This window comes from Urocampus carinirostris, chromosome 2, assembly GCF_059441175.1.
Source record: "Urocampus carinirostris isolate Australia breed hairy pipefish chromosome 2, RoL_Ucar_1.0, whole genome shotgun sequence".
In the NCBI taxonomy this organism is placed as follows: Eukaryota; Metazoa; Chordata; class Actinopteri; order Syngnathiformes; family Syngnathidae; genus Urocampus; species Urocampus carinirostris.
In genome coordinates this window covers 17571381-17592846 of record NC_142350.1, presented here as the reverse complement: position 1 = coordinate 17592846, position 21466 = coordinate 17571381, and the positions used below count along the sequence as shown (strand labels likewise).

At 38.5% G+C, this 21466-nt stretch overlaps 1 protein-coding gene across 24 annotated transcripts in view; it reads left to right on the top strand.

Annotated features, from left to right (window-relative positions):
• adgrb2 (adhesion G protein-coupled receptor B2) overlaps nucleotides 1–21466 on the top strand; it is a 264320-nt gene that overhangs the window by 218232 nt on the left and 24622 nt on the right. For 9 of the 24 annotated variants that reach the window (XM_088329155.1, XM_088329165.1, XM_088329151.1 and 6 more), the window contains 8 exons: nucleotides 1418–1510; nucleotides 5316–5546; nucleotides 7244–7283; nucleotides 7631–7645; nucleotides 10196–10368; nucleotides 11551–12249; nucleotides 17290–17325; nucleotides 18388–18501. In XM_088329155.1, coding sequence (XP_088185281.1) covers nucleotides 1418–1510; nucleotides 5316–5546; nucleotides 7244–7283; nucleotides 7631–7645; nucleotides 10196–10368; nucleotides 11551–12249; nucleotides 17290–17325; nucleotides 18388–18501 — 1401 coding nt within the window. The remainder of the gene's footprint in view (nucleotides 1–1417; nucleotides 1511–5315; nucleotides 5547–7243; nucleotides 7284–7630; nucleotides 7646–10195; nucleotides 10369–11550; nucleotides 12250–17289; nucleotides 17326–18387; nucleotides 18502–21466) is intronic. The other 15 variants (XM_088329166.1, XM_088329164.1, XM_088329174.1 and 12 more) reach the window with 9 other exon arrangements.

The window sequence follows — 21466 nt, the reverse complement described above, 5'->3', positions numbered from 1 at the left end:
GACCCGAGTGACATGGCCGCTTTCTGGTGTCCCATTTCATCTGGAGGGACGAAAGCATGACCAACTTAGGTGCAGAGGTGCCTAACTTGTTTGGGCAATTGGGTTGGCCATGGTCCAAAAATGTTTATGTGGTTTTTTTTTTTCTTGCTATTTATTTCCCTTTTATTTTCCTTGTTATTGTATGTGTGTGTCTTGCTGTCGGTCACCCCTCTTGAGGAATATGACCAAGGTAGATAGATTGATAGATATTAAACTTAAGCTACAAATTTTACACAACAACTATTAGGAGAGGGGATTGTCTGAAAACAGATATATATTTTGATTTGATCAACATTTAAAAGTATATGTATTAATGAATGCACACGAAAGATTAAGTCTTATATGTAAATCGCAGATATATGTGTGCTCTGCAGAATACATAATTAAGAGGTATTTTGTTTTTGTTTTTTTAAAGGTACTGAAGATATTGGAATTTTTTCTATGAATGTTCTAAAAAAGTTATTGAATTTTCCCTTTAAAAAGGTGTACGGTGTGCAGGAGAAGTGAGGTAGATTGGGTAGCTGTTTTTTTCTCATCATTTCAAATTGTGTACGTCATATAACAATTTGCGTACAGGATATTTGAATAAAAAAAAAAAAAACTTTTTTTTTGTCATATCGGCTCTAATCCTGATTGTCTCGGTCACGGGTAGCAGAAGACAACGTAATTGTAGATTTCTAATATTGACTCTGTATTCTGCATACCTTTCTTTCTTTAAGTAAATAGGTGCCGTGCTGTGTTTGTACGTGTCATTATTATCCAGATATGAGATCAAGAGACTTGATAAAACGGAGGCACCTGCCATACTCTTCAAATTAAACATACTGTAACTTTAAATAAACTTACATACACACATTGTTACGATATCTATTTTTCGATGGTTTGCCTGAAGTAGTTTATATGTGCAAACTGGCACCAGATGATGCTGGGGGTGTGCGGTAATGAGAAGTGAGCGTTTTTTTGTCGTAACCTCTGGGAATGCTCATTACCCTGATTTTCCCTCGTATGCGGAGCAATATTGTTTGCCCCAAATACTCATAAGTCGGAATTCTTATAGTGCCTGTATAAAGAGGCACTTCTCTGTCTATAGATGACAAAGACCTGTCCATGCATGCATAGGTATGGTTATGACAACAACCCATATATATTTTGTTTTTCACTTTGCACTGCATGAATGGCATATGAGCTACACATCTAAAATTTGCCCATCTGTCAGCATGTCTCAGGACCCGAGTCCCTAACGACAGTTACGTCCTCCACTGACAGCAATTTCCTGCGCCTCCTTTCCATCTATCACCTCCCCCTCCTTGTTTTTTCGATGTACCACCCTACCTGTTTTCCTACCCACTTTCCTACCCGTCACCTCCACTCCCTTCAGGTGCAGGACGCCATGCGGTGCCGGATGGGCGGCTGCAAAGACGACAGTGAGAACTCCCCAGACTCCTGCAAGAACGGACAGGTGCAGATCATGGTGAATAGCAATCCATTTCATTCCACTTTAGTTCACCTCTCAGAAACCAGCGAGAATCGTACAAGACTCCAAGTCAGTCACAACAGCCCATATATCTTAAATATACTGTATTCTTTGTTTGCAACAACATTTTGGTTTTATAATTCTGGGGGGAAAAAAAACAATGTTTTATTTTTTTATTTTTTATGATTTAATTACAAAACTAATATGTTTAGCACTAAAAATACATAGTAGTCAAGCTTAGCGATAAATACAATTATGATTATAGCTTTCTTGAAGCCACAATGTGTAATATTTCACCACTAGACGGCATGGCGGCGAACTTATTAGGGATTCCACTATGTAAAATGAATACGAATTTCTCGACCTATGATTTTTTTTAGAAATAAATAACATTGGTATGATAATTTGGATATTTTTGCTTAGTATTCCAATCAATGCTTTGTTCATCTTACTGAATTAAAAAATGGTACCACTAGAAGGCCCTAAATAGTATACACTGTCCCTTTAAACAATGTCTTTGAATGTTTTCCACTCTGCCATTTCCTTAATAATTATTTTACTGACAAAGCTAATTGTTTTAGAATATTTTGTTTATAAACACATACATCTCTAATATATGAAGTTAATATCATCACTATATTATTATTATTATTATTATTATTAATATTATTATTATGTTTAATGTTATTATTGTTATTATTACTCCCCAACCTAAAAAAATTGTACTCAATAAACATTTTCCATAATTCACCATAACATGGTTGAACTTTAAGAGTGCCTCATACAAGTATAACACATTTAAAATACAATAAAAAGTGAGGGTAAAATTTGAGGTTTACCTCTTTTTCCACAGTTCAACTTTCACCAAAATCAAATGATGTCACTTCCTGTAAGTGGGAGTATTTTAGAGGGTAATTGATTACATCTGACAGGACAGAAAATTACCACAGGGACATAAAGATATTGAACAGAATAGCGAGTAAAAATATAAGTGCATACCTTTTCATTTAATAATGAAATAAAGCTTAGTGTAGTTTAGCAAAGTAAGTTATGTTGATTTGTATAGCCCTTGAACACAAGACGTCTCAAAGGGCTGTACAGACTTCATACTTCTTTATATAATAATGACTGGCATTAATGAGTTAAACAAAACAAACAAAAATTAAAAAAACAAACATGATTTTATAATTGATGGCCTACTCCTCTTGAAGAAGATGATGACAGTGTACTGCGGACAAAATTAAACTGAAATACCAGATTGCATTTGAAATGCATTTCAATTTAGGATTACATGATTGCAAACAGGGTGGCACGGCGGGCGCAGTGGTTAGCACGCGTGCGGCACAGTTCTGAGGTCGTGGGAACCTCCTGCGTGGGTTCAAATCCAGCTACTGGCCTTACTGTACGGAGTTTGTATGTTTCCTCCAGGCACTCCGGTTTCCTCCCACATTCCAAAGACATGCATTTCAGGTGAATTGGCCGGTCCAAATTGTCCCTAGGTGTGACTGAGCGAGTGAGTTTTCTGTCCCCGTGTGCCCTGCGATTGGCTGGCAACCAGTTCAGGGTGTCCCCTGCCCACTGCCCGGAGATGATTGCAAACACCCGAAAATACATTTGGCAGATTTTAGAGGAAATGAGGAAAAAAAGGAGAAAAATGCAGACATGAATTGTTGCTAAAAAAAATATATATATATATATATATATATATATATATATATATATATATATATATATATATATATATATATACATATATATATATATATACATATATATAGTTTTGTCTTGCTTACCCTGCTTGGCCACTCACAGGAGAGTCGCATTAGTGTCACGTGATTTGAAGCAGCCCTGGAATCCCCCGGTCTTTCGTTTCTCCCTGAAATCTTTTTTTCTCTTTCTGTAATGATTATGGGTTTCTGAATGCCCCTCCGAGGCCTAACCTTGCTGTCCTACTCACTCTGCGGAATGGAGAGGGAATCTTTCTCGGCATTTATCCCCCCACTAACCTCACAGAGCAATTGCAGACAAACGTTGGTAATTTAATTTTTTGACAAATGTGTTGTTCCTCCTACAAATCTATCACATGAAAGATTTGTAATGTCCAATTAGGGAGGCACATTAGTAACCTTTGCTACCCAAGTTGTTACTGCTTAATCTGTATTTAGGGAAAACACTAATATAAAGAACCTGCTAGCCAAAGCACTCGCAGTTGCTACATATTTCTACAATGCTCATTGGGAACCACATTACAAAGTAATTCCTTTACAAGTGAAATACACAATGTCCCCAACGCCAACCGTGTTAAAGTAGAATAGAATTACCATTTGGGACAGGGGTCTCAAACTCAATTTACTTGAGGGCTATTGGGAACTGTTTGGAATTTTTCACAACAAAACACACTGATCAAAATGTTCCAATGTTCTTAAATATATTAACACAAAATAAGATGAAAACCATACACATTAAAAATTGATCAATACTTTAATATTTCAGGATTGAAGAAATAGACAAATGATAATAAAAAAGATATAAAGGACTGAAGATCCTAAATATAATTGCTTACTAGATTTTTTTTTTTTTTTCAGTTTAATCACCTGTATTAACGGTGCTTTGATTTTTGACTTAACATGAATGGAACAGTGTGCAAGGACTGTTCTGAACATACATTCTCTTGCCTTACCCTTGATACTAAAAAAAACAACCTAATAAATGACCACAAGACGACTGAAATATTATTAAAAAAAATGAACCTTTTCAATAAAATTGACCTTAAAAACAGACAGAAACAGTGACTAATACGCAAAAGGTACTAAAATAATAAAAACATACTGAAAAAAACACTGAAAAGTATGGGAAAAGTACAAAATGTAATGAAATGTAAAAAAAAAGCACCGACATGGAACTAAATTGAATGAAAAATCACTGAAAAGTATCAAAACATGCAAACATATATGTAGAAGTACTGCTACGTAGTAAAGCAGTACATATTAATCAAGCGTATGCAAATGAAAGAAAAACGGCTGAAAAATGACCCTAAGATTAATTTAAAAACCATATCGACCCAAAAAAACAACTAGAAAACAACTGAAAAATGAAAGAAAAAAGGTTATTTTGACAATAACCTCAAAAAATGATACATAAGGGACCACAACAACATTATAAAAATATATTTTAAATCTAAGTCTAAAATGATAATCTGCCAAAAGGCAACCCAAAAGACGCAGGAAAAAAAACAAACAAACAAAAAAGTACCATAAAAAGTAAACAATTGAAGACTGCACTGAATTATATGAAAAATAAAGAAATCAATAAAAATAGAGAAAAAGTATGTAGAAGTACTGAATAAAAGTAAAAAATAAAATAAATACATGTTACCCAAAAGTTTGAAAACTGACAAATATTTTTGTTTTCTATTACGCACGTGTTTTGTTAAAATCATTGCTTCAAAACCCTTAGTCTGCTGAAAAAAACAATGTTTGTTGTACAAAATAAGCACTTTTAAATGTCGTCCTTAAAAAAAACATGATTAATTAATCACTCAAAAAACATAAACAATTATGTTTTTTTGGGGTTTTTTTTTTTTCAAGAATAGGGCCATAAATGATCATCCCTCAGGCCTTCGTCTTAGGTTGTTTTTCAATTCATTTCCCGGTTCCTTTTTGGGTAATGTTTCCGTCATGTTTTGGTCTTAGTCCACTTGTTTGAGACCACTATTTTAGGAATATGACGTGACCATTCTATTCACTTGTTAAAGCCCTCAATTTCGTTTCATTGCTGCTTTTGACAACTTTTTGCTCATCAGAAGGGTTCAAACACGGCCTATTACGGGCACCAACCGCATTACGCCACCGGCCCTTGTGTTAGCGGGTGCCACCCGCATACCCACCAGCCTGCATGCCGGCCACAAACCTGCCACCACAGCTTACCACGCAACGGCTGCGTACTGGGCCATAGACCTGGTCTGGATTACCCTCCTGGGCAAAACCCCGTCGCAAACAGTACCCACAATGGCAACCACATTGCCAGCCAAACAGTACGTGACAAGTAGAAAAAAACAAACAGTCCTTAGAATAGATAGAAGGAGAAATGTGCAATCTGTAATAAGATGTGGAAATGGTTTAATACATTTGTCATCCTACTGAGAATGTCAAAATAAATCCATTATATTGCACATTTAGATTACACATTGCACCTTTCGGTCTCTGTGGGGAAAATTGTGATGTGCTGTAGCTTTGACATCTACAGTAGGCTCACTGGATACAATAGTAGGTCCAGCTTCACAATGCAAAATCGGCAAGTTGTTCTTGGCGGGTCTTATTTACCTATGTTAAATTGAGTGTAAATAAGATTTCATTTGATTATACAAAAACCGGACCTTAACAAGTAAGTATACATGTTTTATGATCAAATGCTAGGGATGTAACAATACCAGCAGCATTAAACTGCCACAATAACCAATGAAAACCCAAAAATGTATTTATTGTTTGGCCAGATTGATTGTTCTGAAAGGCTCCAGAGATATTTCCCTAATTTTACCACCCCCTAATTAAAGTACAAGATTACAGTAAATACAAGTTTAAAACGCTGGTGTATGCTTTTGAAAATAAATCTGGGAATTATAATTTGCCTTACTGCAAAGTACTGTAAATTCCAGACTAGTAGTCTACTTGTTTGCCACATTTTAAACCCTGCGGCTTTAAATACACTATGGCTTTTTCTTTCATTTCCGTGGCGGCAACAAAGAAAACGTCCAGCTTCCATTTTCTACAGTGAATGCACTGTAAATACAAACCACTGTGATACGATGCACTTTTAGAAAAGAAATTCGACAATGTTTTTCCAAAATTATTCGTATAATACATAAATAGAGCAAAACGGCAGGTTTAACAGTTATTTAATCAATGTTTACTAATGTACTCATGACATTTCATTTTTTCACCCAAAAATCAATATTTCTTTTTCTGTATCATTGGCGTCAATACGAGGTCAATGAAGTTTCCTTTCATCCTCAAGGGATGATAACAAGCAAATGCAAAGTGCTTCATTACCGCGGCAACCAGCAATGACAACACAAATGCAAATCTGTGTTGCAATCTGTCACTATTCTCCACAGTATGTTTTTTCTGGTGCTGTCGTCTAGAAATATGAGGCTCACCTTTACGCCACGCAACACTCATTCACCTTTTCGTTCGGCCCAGATGAAAATATGTGCTCATCTGTGTAACTGCCATCCTAAATGGTCACATAATTCAAGAACACATGGTGTAGACAACTTGAAAATCGATCAAAATGTAAGAAATTTATGTGACGAAGTTCATTTGTATGGCTGTTTAAGCATGCAGCTTAAAAGCCGACGCAGCTTATACATAGACAAAATTGAGTTTTGTTCTTAATATTGAGCATGCAGCCTTGGTGTCGTCTGTATTCAGGAATGTACGGTACCCTTTGACTGCTTCACCTATGTACAGCAATCCTAACACGTTTCATAGTGCCAAAGCCCCCAAAAATGGGATACTTTAAGTTTAAATATTGTTACATCCCTGTCACCCACCTGATTACAATGTGACTACTGACGGTTGAGTCCCCGCAGCAACAAATCACACCCTCCTCTAAAGAATGGGTGTATTTAAGGCTCCCACTTGAGATCCTCATCACTCATCTGACACCAGCTATGCGTTTGGTACCCAGTCACGTTTTTTTCTCTCTACTCATCCTGCTTTCCTTTCTCAGACCGATTTTGAGAAGGACGTGGACTTGGCCTGCCAAACAGGTGAGTGCTCTTTTGTTTTCCATTTCTGTGTTTCTTTCGTTGAACCCGACTACCCTTTCCAGGCACAAACGTTAAGATGACGAATTATGGGGTGCGACTGTGACGAGCAAATTACTCTTGCTAATCAATCACGCCCTCTTAGCCTGGTGCATTTTTAAAAATAGTGTGCTTTTGACATTATTGTTTAGTGCATGGCTATGGCGCTTTGTTAATTTCCATACAATCAGTTCACACTGTTGAAGAATGTGTGTTTTGTACTTGTACTTTTGTACGTTTCCGGGTGTATAGCATAGCACATTTGAAACATTAACACTAAGTCGTTTCCCCCTGCTCCTATACCCTTGCAGAGAGAGGACACCCATGTAAGTTGCGCATTAACATAACCCTGCCTGGTCCCCAATCAAGAACTTTTCACCTCCTCCCATTTCTACTATATATATATATATATATATATATATATATATATATATATACAGTATTAGAGGTAGCATTTTCTTAAGTTTGGGGTTGTGACTAAGCATGGTGTCCGGCATGAAGTTGCTGATTTTTTAAATAAGGAATGATACAATTTGAAGAGAGTTGATTGGCACACAAACACAGGCTAACCAAAAACATGGATTTTTTATTCTAAATATTTATACTTGTGCCCATTCCCATTGTTTGGTCACAAAAAAAACAAAAATGCATCTGAAAAGTCCCTGTGTATGTGTGGACAAAGGCTATATATTTTTTTCTGCCATCAGCATGCAATTAAGAGGGCCCAGGCACAATGTCCATGATAAAATGTATGGTAACTCACTTCCAGTAAATATTAGTAGATGGTTTCTTTTATTTGCAGCAAGGGAGTACAATAAGCAGCCCTGGGGGCCACAATCAGGTATAGTTAAATCAGGGGTCTCCAACGTGGGACAGCTGAGGTGCCCCCAGACCTGTTCTGAAATAGATTGTCAGTGTTGAATCATTCTGATTGTCTGCTAGAATGATGACTTCAGTCTATTTAACCCATTTTTCCTGCCACTAACATAGTAACATCATAGTAATAATAGTCGTTGTTTTAGAAATACATGTCAAACTGTGCCCTTTGCCCTAAGTATTAACGAAAAGTAGCTTCCAGATTGAACAGGTTGGAGACCCCTGGTTTAGATAGTTCCCTTCTACAAGACACTCAATTATAATGTTCAGACCCCTTGTACTTTATAAGTACAGCAATCATCACCCTTTGAAATCCACAGTGGAGCGATTTACTAAAGGTACCTGATTATTATAATCAATTGTGTTTGAGGAGGAAAACAATCCTAAACATGTTGTGGATTGGATTTTGGCACACTTAAAGCAGGCAAGAAGGAGCCCGAAAATAAAATGGGAAACATACAGGATAGTGGCCTACGAGGAATAGCATTTAACATGCCTGATTCTAATAAGTAACTCGGTATTGATCCACATCGGTTTAAAGGTGTGTCGGCAAAGAAGCATGTAAAGCATCCAGGACACGGCTAATGCCCTTATTTGTCACCTGTCCTTTTTGTTCAGTTGTGTTGGGAAAAAAGGTAGTCCTCAAACCCCTTGCCTTAAGATATTTCCTTCTTAAATATGTCTGATTCAAATGAGCATTTAATTAATCACTCTGCAGGTCCCGATAGCAATCCGAATAATTTATCATGTGTGTTGAGATATAGAACAATCGACCTGAGTTTGTTTAATAATTAGCAGCTTTGCATCGATCCCGATCCTTTAATCAGCCATGTCAGCAGAGGGGACAAGTAAAACATGCTCGATAATGACCTTTGACAACTGGAGTCTGAAAAAAACTTGGTCAAACTAGGAGCAACCCTGATTCAAATGATTACAGCTCGATAACTTAGCCTGATTATATCCTGATCATATGAATTATTGATATAGGTCGAAGAAAAGCATCTAAATCAGGGATGTCAAACTCAGTTTATGTCTGAGACAGCCGGAACAGTAAAAGAATGTCAACTCCAAATGTTTGGCTCATGGATGACAAGGGGTATATTCTCAATACAACACATTTATTCACTAACAATGAGGACAAAAATATGTTGATGTTTTGCATTGAATGTTAACCGGATTATTTTAACAAAGTCTTATACCTGAACCAACTCACCACGCTATACATACTCAACACTGCCCTCTGGCGAACGAAGAGATCTTTTGGTGTGCATTTATTTAAAAAAAAATCATACATTTTGATAGACATGACCTTAAACATTTGTGTCTTTTTTTGAAGTACTCAGACATTTATGGAAGGCAAGATTAAATCTTCCATAGAGCCGTACGTAAAATATACAGCATAGTGGTCCAGCGAATGATACTTGTATATTGAATCATTCCCTTCTCTAACAAAGTCAAGTAAAGTCACATTTATTTATATAGCCCTTAATCACAAAAATGTCTCAAAGGACTGCACAGGGTTACAATTACACCATTACCTGATCTTAAACCAACAAACATGATTAATTGCATCAATACTCTTGTGGATTCTGATCATTTGAATGAGGTGTATTTGCGGAAAGACACATCCAACAGTGAGATTGGGGCCTGTCCAGACTGGTGTTTGAAAGAAAGGTAAACATTCTGATCTTTTGAACCAGGTATGTTTACAAAAGGAGTAGGGCACACTCAAAATTGAATTGTGGCCCCTCAGTACTGGCTTTGGACCACCCAATTTTAAAGAATTGCAGTACATGTAAAAATTAATATACAAATTCCCCTTTACAATTCAAATATCATAATACGAGCATCTAATTTCACTGTCTTTCTAAATTCGCTTTGTCCCTGGCCCGTTCCCTTTCCCTCGCCCCTCATCTTTTGACAACCGAATGCTTCATCCCAATTCTCCTCCACCTTCTGCTGTCCCAACGGGAACCATTTGTACCTCATTTCTCCTTCAGTCATTTTCAAGGAGGTGAACACATGTACCCCTGCCACCATCACCGGAACATTGTCCCGGATATCCCTCGATGATGACGACGATCCAAAACTCACCGCCCACCAGGACGGAGGTGTTGGGGTCAACTTCAGCTCCCTCCCAGGGAATATTCCCCCACCAAATCTAATCGTGCAGGTATTGGTGGCATTTTTACAGTGCTGTTGCAATAGAGCAGTGTTGACAATGCGATTACATCCTGTAGGAGTACCGTATTTTCCGCACTACAAGGTTCACCGGATTATGAGGTGCACCCCTCAAAAATAGCATGTTATCATTTATTATTCATATATAAGGCGCACTATAAAGTGCATGGAGTTAAAACCACAGTAAAAACTACTATTTTTATTCGTATTTAAGCATTGTACATTTTCGAAACGTACGGTATATCAGTCCGACCAAAATTAGAAGACATTATATACAATTCAGAGTCGTGACAGTGAAAATAACAAAACTTAACCTTTAGACAACTATTGATCCAGATGACATATGAAAAAGCATTTCATTTTATCTCATTACCACACTGGTATTTTGTTATTTAAGGTACCAGAAACACATTTTAGAGAAAGATGTACAAAAAAATGTATATACAAAAACAAAAATGCACGGTTGGGGGTGAAAAAAAATGCTGTCTCTGATTATTAATCGGACTTTGCGTTCATCTATATCCTTTAGGACAAAATGTCTGTTTGCTCCATTCGCTAACATTTGTTTCTGGCACCATGAGTAAAAATAGTGTTAAAATGAGATACAATCTAATGACTTTTCATATGTCACCTGAAACACTGGTTGTCTAATGGTTAAGGGTTGGTGCTTTCACTGCCGCAACTGGAGTTTATCCCTGTCGCATAAAAGTTTGTGATTATTATCAGCAATGATTTTTTGATTGATCATTCAACGATTGCGCACATGTGGTAGTATGACTTTAGACCCTATATAGTAACACACACATATGCATATTGTATGCATTTCCAATCTTCTCAACCATTTATTGTGGTATATAAGGCGCACCAGGTCATGATGTGTATTTTAAATTTCTTGCCCATGTGGGGTTTTAAGGTGCGTCTGGAAACTATGGTACATATTGTCATGTCCGATATTATTTTTACTTTTCACCAGAATTGTGTTTCTAAATTAAGTGAGTCAGATTTGGCACAGGAATGGTACAATCACCTAAACATATACCCATTTAGGCTACAGAACTTAAAAGGAAGGTTCATCTCTCACATTTGAAATCCTAGCAGAAGTTAACCCAAACATTTATAACTTTAGCTAAAAACAAAATGCAAATGTATCTAACAAGACAATTACCTACTTAAGGTACCACCACTTGGAGGCCTCAACGAGCTGAGCGAGACGTCACTAAAGAAGGAGATGAATGTTGATCAACAGAGACAGCAGTCACAGCAGCGTTGTGGCGCTCCCATTTACTTGTGCACCGAAAGTGGCCTTGGGTGGGCAAGACCACCAGGGTCCTCAAACACCTCACAGGATGGGAGTGCCGGAAGCGGGGGAAGTGGTGGTGGAGGCGGCAGCGGAGGCGAGGGGGACTACATGGTCTTGCCTCGACGCACTATCGGCATTACACCTCCCACGCCCACTTCCCAAGTAGGCTTAGGACTGGGAGGCGAAGAGAAGCCCCTTAACATCGCCGTGGAAGACCCACCTTTCCCACCTCCTCCGTCCCCGTTGACCCTGCACCCTGCCGAGAGCGAGGCCTACCCGGCGAATTTTGTGCCATCCAGTGTGGGTGACATGAACATCAACATGAACCGCTCCTACGGGACAATTAAAACACTGCCCCACGGACACACCCACTTGATGGCGCCGGCGGGTCTAGCACGGCCCCAAGGGGGACACGGGCATGCTCATGGCCATTCGCTCCAGCTAAAGCAAGGCCAGAGGCCATCAGTGAGACAAATCCTGACAGGAACGACAACGGTAGAAAGAACCAGAACCCTTCCACGCAACCTGGGTAGCAACAATGCCAACGCCAATCTTTCAGCGGGCTCTCTCGAGGTAAGCACAAATCAAGGGGCCGAGAATTGCCTCCCTGAGGAGCTCTGGCTTTTTAATTCCTTTTTTAAGTGTTTCAGTTCAGTATAAATTAGAAAAATAATAAAATAATTTCCACAGATCTTTTAGCTACTAACAAGGGAGCAATTCATTTACCTTACAAAATGAATGGAATTTTTTTATTTCCAATATACATGCATAGCAAAACTTGAGGGCTTCTCGTAAAATAAATGAAAACAATATATTAATAGTATTTAATAAATATGTGGATATTCAAAGTAGCAGGTGTACATAACATTATGAACATGAACGCTGTAGATGGGAGTTCACGCTTGTAATGGCCTTCGGGAAGAGGCTGTTCGGTAAGTACATAGTTAAATGGCAAACATTAACATATAAATAAAAAGTCACACCTATTTACATGTATGATTTGGGTGTGGGAAACCACAAAAGGTGATTTGAATCAGTTTTAGCTTGTTTGGATGCAAAGCCACTCAATGGAGTAACACTATAAAATATCATACGACTCAGTTTGCAAGGCCAATATTACATTTATCATTGAAGATTTATTTCTCTGATAAAACATGATTTGACATATTTCAAATAAGAAACAATCGATCCGGTCCAATTTATTTGCTGTCCTGCCTCCCCAATTCCCCTGCTCCCGGCCCCCTGAAAAAAATAAAATGAAGGCCTCTCTGGTTCAAAATGATTTATTAAATACAATGGAGAAGGTCAGCTTTCAGCACCCAACGTATATAACCGTATGTGAATATCAATCTGTATCTCAAAAGTGGAATACTCATTCAACTAATTATTAATTTTTATTTTTTGGGAGTTCGGGGGGTCTTTGTGGCTGTGAGCAATTCAGTGACTCAAATTCCGAGAAAACCCCTCATGTAACATTTACACCAGCAGTGAGAAACCGCGATCCTTTTGACTCATACTGTTTTTTTTTAATGTTGAAAAGGACACTTTCCCCATCAGTGGAGAGGTTTCATAGCCGGTTGATGATGATAAGAATGAATCATTAACATGCAGTAGAGAGTAGTTCACAACCGGCACACTGAAAAGAGAAGCTCTAATTTTACTGTGGGTTTGTAAATGTTGCATGAAAGAGCTGTCTCTTAAAATTAAATTATCTGAGGGTAACACTCACACAATCCAAAAATGGCAATGAAGTCTTGTGAAAGCAGTTATTTTGGTGGCGATAGTTTTTAAAATTCAATTATATGGACGTCCATCAAATACGTGTTCTTGCGGGTTTTGCAGACCCCCATCTAAGTCAAAGATCAATATGGCTGATTCCAGTTCCAGAAACTAAAAAACAGCCACAGGCAATAGCTACAGGTGACCGTTAAACTATATTCCTGGGGTCTCAGTTACCCAGTGGTTAAGTGGAACCAATTGTGACTATGGTGTGTGACTAAGTTTGACCAGCTTAACTGGTACATTTTATCATGGATGACAGTGACTGAAGTAGTTTGTTTTGTCTGGAAAACTAAACTCCAATAGGTTTGCCGTATACCAGTAACCCATACTTTTTCACAGGCCATTTATTCATAAGCCTTAACAAATTTACCTAATTTTACAAGAGCTGAGCAATTTATAATATGTTACTAGTCCTTTATCCATCAGCTTCCCGAGGATCTTTCCATTTACTGCAACCATGCTTAGATCATTCTTTGGTCTCCACCAGTGCTAATAAAGTTGGGCATTTAGTCGTTGGTCTAGATATCTGACATCTGTCACTGTTGGAGTAAGAGATGAATTTCACCCAATTATTACAACAAGGGATTACACTGATGGATAGAAATTGTCCAGCATTGTTTCATTTTTACCTTTTTTTTATTTTGAGTTATAATTTCTCTGCAGTGCTTGGTTCATTCGTCAGTGACAGAATGCCAAACTTCAAACATAATCCACCCCAAGCCACCACGCATTCTTTCCACACAGAAGGCAATAGTTCCTAAACGTTGAATTGTTTAACCCTACCTACTATAACCATGCCTTTCAAATTAATTTTGTGTAAAATTAAGAGGGCTGTCCTTGCAAGGCCATTTTTCACCTTACGAGCATTTCACAGCAATGTATCTTCCTAAGTAGGCTTCAATTCAAGCTTTCTCTATAAAAGCAAAGAAAGTGTAGAATTTTATGTGATTAACTCTTCAAACCGTTTAAACGTATTTGCCTTGGAAGGAAAACTTGGCCGGCATGGCGTTCAATTAGCAACTTTGCCCTTTTGCAGAGTAAACACAGCTTTTAACCCACTGTAGGGAGAAGCTGTACCCTGCGCCAAATGCAAATCTGGCAGACGCCGCCTGTTCTGAGCTGAAGAAGGAACGTGCTGCTATGAGGTGTCACGGCCAAATGAGTTGAAAGTATCCGCAGCTGCTGAATTGGCGGCTCGTGTGCCACTCGCTCTATGCCGTTTGTGGGATTGCGTGGGGAGTATGGCTAACGACTTTCAGTCTGTTTAGGATAGGTTAAATTTAACCCGTAGAGCACCATAGCATATCGTCAAACTGGGGTTGGCACCCCAAAATGTTGAAAGAGCGGTAACAGATGAGAAAGCATAACAAAAAAACAAAAACACAAATATTTGAAACTGCAAAAAAAAGTGCCTGATTAAACCTATTTTTAAATTTAAAGAAAAGGTCATCAGGGGGCAGCACGGCGGCGCAGTGGTTAGCGCGTGTGCGGCATAGTTCTGAGGTCGTGGGAACCTCCTGAGTGGGTTCAAATCCAGCTCCCGGCCTTACTGTGCGGAGTTTGTATGTTCTCCCCGTGCTTGCGTGGGTTTCCTCCGGGCACTCCGGTTTCCTCCCACATTCCAAAAACATGCATGTTAGGTGAATTGGCCGGTCCAAATTGTCCCTAGGTGTGACTGAGCGAGTGAGTTATCTGTCCCCGTGTGCCCTGCGATTGGCTGGCAACCAGTCCAGGGTGTCCCCTGCCCACTGCCCGATGATTGCTGGGATGGGCTCCAGCATCCCCGCGACCCAACTGAGGATAAGCGGTGCAGCTGATGAGATGAGATGAGCAGCTGATGAGATGAGAGATGAAAAGGTCATCAGGCATTAAGGTTGATCATTCACTATTTAATACATTTCCTAAAGAAAACCATCAGACAAAAAAATATATATACTTCCTCCTCCCCATATCATAGAGCCACAGGTTTCTGACGTTCCACTTTGTTGTATGTTCTTATGCAGTGGCCCGTCTACAAGCAAGGTTAGTTTCTTCCTGGTTCTGGCTCATATCAAGGAATTTATCTTATGTCCAACAAATTATCCCATATGAAACAACTGAAAACCAATTAATTATGTCCTCGGCCCTCTCAAATCATTCAAATTAATCATAAAGAAGCTATAAAACACAACTCTCTCATCACTAAAATTGCATTCAAATAGTAATTGAGCACAAACATAATGTAAACATACAAATGAGATGATAGTAATCAAATAAAATGAGTTCATAGTGAACACTTACCATAGAGAATACCGGCAGTTACTAACACAGGTGGTGGTGGAGGAGTGAGGGAGCATGAGAGAGCCCAATTAACACACAACACGAGGTGTCAGGTCTTTATGGCGAAACATGCAAGTGCTAAATGGAACGTACTGATGCTGGCAAGAGCGGTTCTAGTTGTAGCTACCGGAATCGTATACTCTAACTTGGATTTGCTTTTGTATGCTGGGCAATATTTTTCCTTGGATGATATCTCGTATCTTGAATATCACGTATATAAAGTAGCTTGTATGTAGAGGGAGCGGTTGTACATTGTTTATTCATTTGTCATATTTCCTTTTGTGGAGTTGGTGATTTAATATGATATATAATAATATGCAAGCCAGCACATCATATCAATAAATAGCCGTAGCTGTACAGGTACAGTTTGTGTGTCCTCCACAGTCACAACATAACTGACGTTCAGTTTTGCTGTCAATCATGTTTTCGAGAGGAGGTGCACCCTGATTCAAAATGCAACTAAAAACTACAAAGAAGTAGTATATGGTTATATTTACCTTCAGCTCTGAGACAAGGTTGTTTGTACAGTGTTAAATAGGAAAATCAAGTGGTAATTACTGTTCATCTTGACCATTAATCTTCATTGTCTAAAAACAAAAGCCTTTACCAAAAAACAAAAATAAACAAATACAAATTGTCGCTTGGTTCTTCAAACGTATGCAAGGGCATTGCTCTTTTTATTTTTTTTTCATAACCGGTGTTAATCTCCACTACAAAATGGCGGACCAAAACCAGCACAATCTACAAGGACTACAACATCCTCAAATAATGACACAGTTTAATGGCTAAGAATTCCACAAATTGAAAAAAAGCTAAATGACTTTCAGTTTCTCCTAAAAGGAAGTTAGACATAAGCAAAATTATTCCTTTCACTAGTGGTAGAAAAACGTCAATGCAATCCCATCATAATGGTTAAAACTGACCTTTTTTCTCTCGTCAAGTCATGTTTATTTGTGTAGCCTTTAATCACAAAGAGTCTCAAAGGGCTGCAGAGACCACAGATTATTGCAAACCACCGATTATTATGATACCATCCCCTGATGAGGGCAAATAATACACAGATATTGTCAACATAATGTTTAGGTTACTCATATGCTATAGAATAGAAGTGTGTTTTAAGATTAGATTTAAACATTTCCACTGAGGTTGCAGATCGAATCTAAGAGGGAAGATTTCTTCTTCTTCTTCCAAAGTTTCTCGACTGTTGAAGAATCTCATCTCATCTCATTAGCTGTACCGCATATCCTCATCCGGGTCGCGGGGCTGTTGAAGGATGATACTGACAAGTATATGCTTGAATTCCATGCATTGTAAGCCGAGAAAAAATGTTCAGTTAATTATTGGCTAAAAAACTTCATAATAAGAGCGTTCTTACAGTTACAATATTGCCTCAAAAACCGGAACATATATGACTTGTAACTGAATGAACCCAGGGGTCTAAGCTCAAGGTCAGTGACAGGGGGCGGACATTGATGTTTTCTTCTCTCCCCCTCGGCCCCCCTCCTCTTACAGAGGAAAAGAGTACGATACTCTGAGCTGGACTTTGAGGTAAGGTTTTGGACGCCATCACCTTTTCTATTTGCTTGTCTTTACTTTTATTTTTTTTTTCCTCCGTGCTTCTGCTAGGACTTGAGTAGCGTACGTAGGAGCATCGCTTAACACTCCCTTTCCCCTGCATGAAACACAAATAATGGATTCGGAACAGACTTTCATAGAGTGCTGTTTCTCCAACAAATTCCCTTTTTTTCCCGTCTCAGCAAATAAATGCAGTGATAAACGATAACATGATGGCTAACACAACCCACTGTCTTGTATAATTAAATACAATTATGCTGCTTTGTAGCCGCAGGGGTTTCTGGTTTAAGGAACAGCAACGGGGATATTTCCATGTGTCTGGGTGATTATAAGTTGTTGAGTTTTGGGTCACTGCCTTTGGTTGACTTGGCTAGTACCGTTTTGTCAGAGCAACACAGTTTGGCTTTGTGTGTCTTATTGTTAGTCTTCGTCTCTGTTGAATGACTTGAGTTTCCTGCGAATTGCCAGTCTCATGATCACAACAAATCTTCAATGAAATTAAAAAAAAAAAACTTTTAGGTGTCATAGTTTGAAACCGCTTTAAAGACTGGGCATTCACTTTCAACCTTATTAGACAGCAATCTTAGATTGGATGTTTTAATTCTTGGTAAGCTACTATCAGAGTCTGGCAATTTTACTGGATTCCCAACTGACTGTTGCATGGACTGTAATCGGTTAGAAAGTAGCCTTGCCTTTGTATTTGATTACTGATTTTACTGGTAGTTTTTTTTTTTTTTTTTTTTTTAAGGGCACGTAATGTGGCTTTTAACCGGATGAAACTTTGATGAAAAAAAACAAATGCCGAATGAGAATTAGCTCTGATAACAAATCCAATGGTCAAACTCTTACTAAAAAAGTTAATAGGTAAGAGCAACAGCAGGCCAGTTTAAAATCAATTTAAGAAAGAATGTGACAGTAGCCCACCAAATCTCCCACAACAGCACCATTTGCCTCTCCCCCCTGCCCTCCCTTTCTGCTTATTTTGATTTCTCCTTGGTTCATTTTTTGGTGTCCCCTTCCTTTCTTCCCTTCCAGAAAGTGATGCACACTCGCAAAAGACACTCTGAGCTGTACCATGAGCTCAACCACTCCTCCAAGTTCCACACCATAGACAGGTATAGCAGGGACCCAGCCATGTCCACATTCAAGGTAAGACAGAATGCCTAAAATGTAGGTCGGGAGCCTCCCCTGCACCAAATAATTGATAATCCTTAACCAATGCACTTTATCACTACCTCAAATTGAGAACCCAAACACTCCAAAATTGACACTTCCAAAATGCAATGGATAATTTATTTATGAAATAAAAAGAAGCTAACCATGAAATGTATAATGAAAATTAAATAGGTAGCATAATGCGGTCTGACAAAAAAACACACCAAAGTCCTACAAATGAAAAAAATCAATCAATCATGCCATAACACACTCTAGCCAGTTAATGGTGCCTCTAAATTCATAGTGTGTGTATTTTTTTTTCTTAATTTTTAAAGTAACTTTTGCACCATTCCCACACCATAAACTAAATAATAGAAATAAACAGAAATAATTGTATTTTGTTTCGTTTTAAATCCATTCTTAATGTTATGGGCCTCACGCTAGCACACGGTGAAGTATCTCCTGACATTAGTCAGCCAAATACAACTTTCATGAAAACAGAAACAAATGCATTTATTTCATTTTTGTTTATTTTGTAAGAAGACTTACACTAGCTTGCACTAAGCTAGGTTGTTGCATACCTGTCAACCTCAGCCAATAGCGCCTCTTATAAATAATTTTAATTTCAATAGCACGGCGCGCCACCTATTTACTCACATTAAGATAGACTGTAAAATACTACGACAAGATTACCAATCAATGGTGACATTGTCATGTGCTAACATTGACCGAGACGATCTGTATTAGAGCTAAAATGGTCAAGACAAGATCGGTCTAACAAAACAAAAGTTTTTTTTTTTGTTGTTTTTTTTTTTAAATCCCGTACAAAAAAAATGTATACGGCATACACAATTTGAAATTTGTAGGGAAACCGTAAGTTGACAGGTCTGCTATTTCTAGCAGCTGGGCAAATATCGTCTACATTAGGGCAGAAACAAATACGTTTAAGGTTCATTTTGGTGCCATTCTAATTTAATTTCACGCTAAAGTAGCTAATGAAAAACACCCTTTCGTCCATCACTCGCACGGCATTATCTGAATATCCCCCAAGCTAGCAAGATGTTGTCGACCGAGGGATAAGAGCATGCATAGATAATTGGCAAATTCTGCACATCCAGACCCGGGAAGCCCACCCCTTGCAAGTTCATTAGTGTATCACAATGCACTTCTAGTGCAGCCAACACATGCAGTTTTAGTAAAGGTGCTTTGTCTTCGTGCCCAATTAGTTAATGTGTCTGCAGCAATCTAATCCATAGTACGTGCATTTTGTGTGACAAAAACCTTGTGTGTATGCGCGAGTCTGCATATGGGGGGCGTCTCGGTTGGGCACCCTCGAGCGCATAATACCGAAGCGTCTTTGACTCATTAAAAGACCATTAGCAGCAGATGAAAGAAAGTCCCATGCTCACTTCGCGGTAACCTTCAGAGGGACAGTTTCATTAAGATTTCAACACATCCCTACACTAGTCTCATTTGCGGGTGGCATCACCACTGAAACCGTGGAGGGCTCCATAGTAGGGGTGGGCGGAACTCTCCAAATATCAAAACTATCGATACTGCGTGAGTACTTGGATCGGATTGATTCTATTGCCCTAGGATGGATACTTTTATCTTTCACCAATTTCCTCCAAGTGCTGCTTCTCTATGCCGATAGCACAGGCTCTCACTCAACAGGCGCCATTGGCAGTCTCTAATGCCTGAGTGTGTGACTGACCGGCACAATTTTTGCAACTCTCCCTCCCTGGCCTACTGTTGCATTCTGACTGCCAGGCAGAAAAGATATAATTAGTAAACAGTTTGAGCACCCATGCTGTATGGTAGTTTGCCACTGTGACAACACCAAAAATGGACGTAAACATATGAAACATGCTCACCTAGCAGAGGGTAACAAGGTGCGATAGAACATGTTACTGTTCCTGAGAAAAAAAAAAAAAAACTGTAAATTTGTTGTCACTATGACGACAGAGCCAATAATAGACAATTGTCACCTTATTTGGATTACTTTATTTTGAATATATTGTTTAGTTGGAAGGTATTTAACTTCTCTGGTTTACATTGTTATACAGTATTTGTATTTTTGTTGGATTGCTGCTCATTTGTACGACTCTGCTTTTGTTGTAAAACAGTTGTAATAGAGATATTATTATTATTTTTACACGGTTAAATATTGTATAGTTGTTTAATTTAAAAATGAAATATTTTTAGTGCGTAAAATATGTGTGCTGTGCTTATCGTAATTACTCAATAACCGTGACATTTGCGAGCAAAAGGTATCAGTATCAGATAAGTATTCATTTATACTAACATGTATTAACTTGGATCTGATCGATTCCAAAATTTCCAGTATCGCCCACCCTTTCTTCAAAGGCAAGCACCACACCGCTTCAAATGTATTTTGCATCACCCATAGAGGAATGGAGCCTGACATATCTCATATTAGCCGTGCCAAGCTGCCACATGCAGTCTTGGAAACTCAAATGAGAAAACACCAGGCCCTTCTGCTCCACGCTAAAACTGGTTCAATATCTTGATCAAGTATGTCAAAGCTTTTGGGTAGCATTTGTTACTGTGTTGTCCAGAAATTTTTCGTTGGGCAACAAGAAAAAAAGAAATACATACATTCAGCACAGACGAAAGTCACGTTTTTGTGACAGGGTTCTTGGCTTCAATTGCTGGAGAAAGTTTTCCTGGTATTTTAAGCATTTTAAATTCGGCCTGCAAGCTGCTAACATTTCCCTACATTTTAAACACTGCGGCTTGTTTTATATGTATATTTTTTCCGCAAGGCGAATGGTTGCAAGGTTATCGGAAGGGGGGGACCAGGGTATTCTGGTTGTTTCATTAAAACTTAAATCAGTATTTCTGTCAAGTGCTCTAAATGTCAAAGATAAAAATAAAACATTGAAGCGAACTATGGCTCTTCTCACTTTCCAAATCCTTCTAATTAGTGATGCGCATA